A 5,538-nucleotide genomic window follows, 5' to 3' on the forward strand; every position below is an offset into this window, starting at 1 on the left:
GCCCACGGAGGAAGGCGTCACGCCGCAGCCGGCGCCCACGCCAAGCTAAAAGCCCTCCTCTTCATGCTGCAGCGCGTCTTGCTCCACCCTTCCCTCGTGCCGTTGCACCAGCTCGACACCATCAAGCGGTCGCTGCAAATCCAGCAACGCCTGGTCGCCATCGCCGCCGACGCCGGCCCGGCGGGCGCCATCCCTGTGCTCGGCATCGAGGACATGCTGGCACGGCTCCAGGGTCGGAACGCCGCCGGGGGTTTGACGCGCGACGTGAATCGGACGTGGGCCTTGCACGGCGACGAGCTCGTGGAGGCCCGGGATAAATTGGAGACCTTGTCGTTGCAGCAGCTGCGAGCACGCATGGAGGCGGAGGGCTTGCCTCTGCCCATCGCCTGGGTACAGCTACCGTTGCGGGCGGCAGCGGCGCGGGGCTCACGCTCTTTGAGTGTTCGTGTGCATTACGAGGACGAGGAGCGCGGCAAGGGTGGAGAAGGGGGGGGCGTGGCATCGCCTTCTCAGGGAGACGCTGAGGAGAAGGAGATCATAGGCGCGCGGGACGCGGACGCGGGAAGGGCGGGAGGAGCTGCGAAAGGGAGACAGAACAAGGCGGTGGACGAGCTAGTGGTTCCAGGGGACGTGTTGCGGATCGGCCTGAACGATGAGGATTTCGAAGCACGCGTAGAGGCCGTGGATGTGGCGGCGGGTGGAAGCCGGGGCGAGGTGAGGCTTGAGGGGGCGTGGGCATGTGAAGACCAGCGGAAGGCGCTTGTGTTCAAAAGGGGGCCCGCCACGAGGAAAAAGGCGTACGCGGACTTGCTGCTGGCCAAGGAGAAGGAGCAGAAAGGGATGACGGACCAGCTCCACGAGGCGGGATTTGCCTCCATTTTCGCCGTGCTCGAGGGCGGGGACCTGTCCTGCCCGATTTGCCTCTGTACGGTCAGCGAGCCCACCGTCACGCAGTGCTGCCACGTATACTGTCAGTCTTGCATATTGGCGCAGATAGAAGAAGCGCAGAAACAGCACGAGCTCCATGGAGGCTACGGGGGCCTAGCCAACCTAGGCACTCGCTGCGCTGTTTGTCGGAAGCCAATCTCGCAGAAGAGCTTGATGCGCTTGGAAACGTCCTCCATCGAGCGCTACGAAGCGGCGGCCGAGGAGGTGGACGGGAAGGTAGCCGCAGGGGTAACTCGCGCCGACGCCGTGAGCAATGCGGCAGACGCAGAGAGTGGGCCGGGGGGGGGCGGGAAGGGGAATGCGGGGGAGAGCATGGACGTCAAGATACCGCCAGCATTGCCTCGGAACAGGAGCGGTGATGGTGATGACGCGGCGGACGGAAGGGGCGAGACGAAGGCGGTAGACGCGCACCCAGCGGAGCACGGCGGGCGGGCATCGAGGCAGTGTCGCTCCGCGGCTGCACCATCCCCTTCCTCACCTTCTCGTGGCAGCGCAATCCGCACGGTAATGAACATCCCTCAGGTTGGCTGCCCCCCCGCCGCCGATGAAGCGACGCTGCAGCGTCTGCCCGTTCCATTCGCTTGCGGTCGTGACAACAGCCTGCCGTCCTTGGAACCCGCCTTCCTCGCCCACTACAGGAACACCTCCATGGTACCGAGCGCCAAAATGCGGGCGCTCGTCGGGATCCTTGAATCTACCTTAAGCTCCGACCCGTCGGCCAAGTTTGTGGTCTTCTCCCAGTTCCCTTTCACGACGGTCAAGCCCTGCTTGGATCAGCACGGCTTTGCGTGCGTCTCAGTGACGGCTCAGTGCAAGATGGCGGACCGGCAGCAGGCCGTGGGAGCCTTCTCGAGCGATCCCGACGTCAAGGTGATATTGGTGGGCATGGGGGTGGGCGCGGCGGGGCTGACGCTCACGGCTGCCTCGACCCTGATCCTTTTGGAACCGAGCCACAACCTCGGTGACGAAGCTCAAGCCATGTCGCGGATACACCGCATTGGCCAGGCCGCCTCCAGCGTCGAGATTTTTGTCTTGTTCACGCCCCGGACGGTGGAGGAGCGAATGTTGAAGGTGCGGCAGGACCAGGGGCACGCCTTCATGCAGGGGGGGGATGACTCGGCGGCGCTCAGTGTCACATCGGGCGGGGACAAAGGCTCTCATTTCAGTCTCGCGAGCTTCCAGGCTTTCCTAGGGCTGGGGGAGGCAGTGGATGAGGAGGATTGACTCTTCGGGCCCGGAAAGGGGCATATTCGAAGCGCAGGTGTATATATATGGCGGATGAGTCTTTGTTGGACAGATATATCAAGGGGTGAATTTTGTGGAATTTGTACGTCTAGCTTGATAAGTAAGAGAAAGGTCTCAATCGATATTCAAAAAACAATTTTGTAGAGTTAAAATAATTCTCAAAAGAGGGGTACATTTTAGTTTGCTGGCTTCAATGTATATGATGTGACCTGACTTTACGCAGCGCCTTTCTATTCACACGTTGTCGTAGTCAGAGGCGACCCCTCTCCTACCCTCCACAATCCCAGCTGGAGGTTTTGCTCCTCCCTCCCCGTCCTCAGCCCTGTCCCCTGTCTCAGTTTCGCACACCGCATTCTTATGCTTGTCATGGCCCAACCCGCGGTACTCTCGAAGCTGTAAAAAATCTCCTGCAGGACTTGAGAACTTTGTCAATGCCGTGCTCCCCTCCAAGGGAAGAGTCCCCTTCGCCTTCCCCTCTACACCGCCCTTGTAGCCGCCGGAGACCAGCGAGAAGTAGGGCTCGTCCTCGCCATCGCTTTCACAATTGGCACAGTTACCATTTTTCCTCAAGTCAGTATCTAGACCACGCTCCTTCTGTGCGCAACTTTGGCAGAGGGACTCGAGCTCGCGAAAATCGGTGCTATACGAGCCATCCCACGACTTTCCACCCAAAGCCATCTCCATCTCCAGCGGCGTGACGACAGGCGCGTGGAAAGCTCTGCCGCCGTCCTCCAGGAGTGAGGCCTCGGGACACGCCACCAGGACGAAGGTCTCGATCTCGGCAAAGTTCGCGAGTTTGGCCGCATTGAGTTTCCCTATCAACAGGGTGTAGGCCTTCTTGCCCGCCCGGGCGATGAGACGGCGCACGGCCGCCACCACACTCATATACCTGCCCACGCCCAGAGTCCCAACCACTACCCCGAAGACAGATGCATCCCGTGCGCGTTGTACCAGGTAGTATCGGCGCTTGAGGGCTTGGCTGGTTTTGACCGACACTTCGCGGAGCCGTGGCGGGGCCGGGAGAGGAGGACTGGCTGGGTCATAGACGAGACAGTCGCAGGCATTGAATCGGAGCATGATGTTGACCAATTGCTTGTTGTTCTCGCTTTCTCCTATGTATATCACAACCGCATCCCCTCCTTCCCCCTCCCCCTCTTCTCCATTGTTCTCGACCCTGAGCTCGAGTCCCCCCGCAAAGATTACCTTCCCCGCTTCCTTCTCGCACCCCGTGGCTTGACTCGCCAAGTACTGTCCTTCCTCAGAGAAGGGCATGATGGGGCTTACGGAAGCCAACGGAAGGCGTGCTGCGGTTACGTCTACGTGAGAGCCTACCAGCTGTTTGTTCATCTCGAGTGCCACATCAGGAATGATGGCCTCGTATGCCAGCTCATAAAACAAAAACGCTCGTTTTTCTTTGCTCCGCGCCAAGAGCGTTGTAGAAAGACAGGTAGCTATGGCCTGGAGAGTCTGCGTGAGGGGCTTCCGGCCGAACACGTAGAGGACGGGTAGCCGAGAGGTGGGCGACAGGCAGGCATGGCCGTAGTGTACCACTAGATCCGCATCTAAATGTTGAGCCGCAACCTCATCCACGCAACAACTACCGTATGAAGTGTCACCAATTACAAAAAATAGAGGCTCAGTGTGCTCTGAGACATCGTGTTGTCTCTCCTTTTCCCGCTTTTGACGTATTTTACTTTGGGCCATGAGAAATTGACACACACGCGGCGCGTCTTTTAGCATTTCATCGGGGAACTGCAAAGCCACGCGACAGTAGCCATTACATTCGATGGTGTCTAAAGTCCTATCGCACTCGTACTGGTCTGACAATTTTTCCATGGATCGATCGGTAGCATTGTCAAGCACAGCCATTACCTCCTGCCTTCCCACTTAAAAGCAGCAGAGAGGCAAAAGACTCGGTGCTTGTAGCTTTCGTAAAACCTGGAAGGTTGTTTGAAAGAAGAAACAGGAGTCTGGTGTAGTTGTATACAAGGAAGAAATGTATTAGAGTCCATTATATTGGCCTAGTTCAAAGTCATGAACTTCTATACCCCAGCGAGCACTGAGGTAACCTTTGCGCTCCTCGCTCCGCGCTCGCTGCCTGGTTTAATGGCTGCCGTACATCACATTTATTGTTGCGACTGGAATCATTGATATATTAAATTTTGCACACGATAAATAAAGACAGGGTCTTGCAAGTTGTGCTATAGATTTACTTTGCTGCATTGCTGGCTCCGCGTATGAGCCTGTGACATGCGGCGTGCTCGGCCCCGACCGCCCCACTCTCGTAACCCCGCCTTGTCCCTCCTGCCGCTGCTGCTGCTTTCCCGTAATTTCACAGCATTGATCACGGCTAGTAGAACAAGAGCGAACGGTGGTCCATTACGGCAGCGGCTAGCTGCTTGGGGGTCGCCTTTAAGTCCATCTCCTCCACCAATCCGGTACTCCCGCTCTCTGGGCGCCCTCTCTCGCCCCTCGTGCCTGCTATTCCCACATCGCACTCCATCGGTGGCGGTGGCCATGCGAAAGGGCGCAGATGACAGGGAAGACTGTCATGGCTTGCCTCAGACCGTAGACTTTGGCAGCAAGCCGCTAAGAGACCGTAAAAAGAGGCGCGTGGCCTTGGTAATCGGGTATGTAGGTACAAAGTATTCTGGCTTACAAAAATCCGAACCAGGCCCGGGCGAGGCAGAAGTCATTACCATCGAGTCAGTATTGGAAAAAGCGCTGTTTGATGCGGGCTACATACGGGAAAGCAATTTCGGGGATCTGGATAAGATTGGCTGGGCGCGGTGCTCTCGGACGGACAAGGGCGTGCATGCGGCGCGGAATGTGGTCTCGGCCAAGCTGGAGCTATGGGTAGATGACATGGAAGGCGATAGCCCTAACTGGAGCGAGCGAGCCGTCAAAGAGATAAATGCCTGCCTGCCTGATGACATCCGCGTGCACAGTTGTGCCAAAGCAACCAAGTCGTTCAGACCGCGAGACGCCGTGAGCTTTCGAGAATACGTGTACATCGTCCCTATCGAGCTCCTACGTCCGTTCCCAGGCACCGGTCGAGCCGTCGCAGACGAAAGCTCAGAGGCTTTAATCGCCCGTTTCTGCGACTTGCTCGTGCGGTTCCAGGGCACGCATAATTTCCACAATTTCACCAAAATAAAGAGCCGTGACCTCATCCGGCGCTTGAAAGCCAAGGCTGGCAGCAGTCGAGCCTGGGTCCACAATAATCAGCGAGGTGGAAGGGAGGGGGAGGCCATTGCTGCCGGCGGCGAGGCTTCAACAGGCGAAGATGGGACAGGACGCGCCGGTGAAAAGGGAGGGGAATACGCCCCGGAGGCCGTTGCGGAA

General features: G+C 58.2%; 3 protein-coding genes across 3 annotated transcripts; 1 reads left to right on the forward strand and 2 right to left on the reverse strand.

Annotated features, from left to right (window-relative positions):
- Nucleotides 1–538: 538 nt before the first annotated feature.
- On the forward strand, nucleotides 539–1,107 carry NGA_2026700 (chromatin remodeling complex subunit; the record flags this gene model as incomplete). Its single annotated transcript, XM_005854558.1, has 1 exon — nucleotides 539–1,107. A coding segment is annotated over one exon (569 nt), but the record flags the coding sequence as incomplete, so codon positions are not given.
- A 1,549-nt stretch (nucleotides 1,108–2,656) lies between these two features.
- Nucleotides 2,657–3,328, reverse strand: NGA_2125300 (diphthamide biosynthesis; the record flags this gene model as incomplete). Its single annotated transcript, XM_005854564.1, has 1 exon — nucleotides 2,657–3,328. A coding segment is annotated over one exon (672 nt), but the record flags the coding sequence as incomplete, so codon positions are not given.
- Nucleotides 3,329–3,433: 105 nt separating this feature from the next.
- On the reverse strand, nucleotides 3,434–4,109 carry NGA_2038600 (diphthamide biosynthesis protein; the record flags this gene model as incomplete). Its single annotated transcript, XM_005854559.1, has 1 exon — nucleotides 3,434–4,109. A coding segment is annotated over exon 1 (629 nt), but the record flags the coding sequence as incomplete, so codon positions are not given.
- Between the last annotated feature and the right edge of the window lie 1,429 nt (nucleotides 4,110–5,538).

The sequence above is a fragment of the Nannochloropsis gaditana genome, assembly GCF_000240725.1.
Source record: "Nannochloropsis gaditana CCMP526 unplaced genomic scaffold scaffold464, whole genome shotgun sequence".
Classification (NCBI taxonomy): domain Eukaryota; class Eustigmatophyceae; order Eustigmatales; family Monodopsidaceae; genus Microchloropsis; species Microchloropsis gaditana.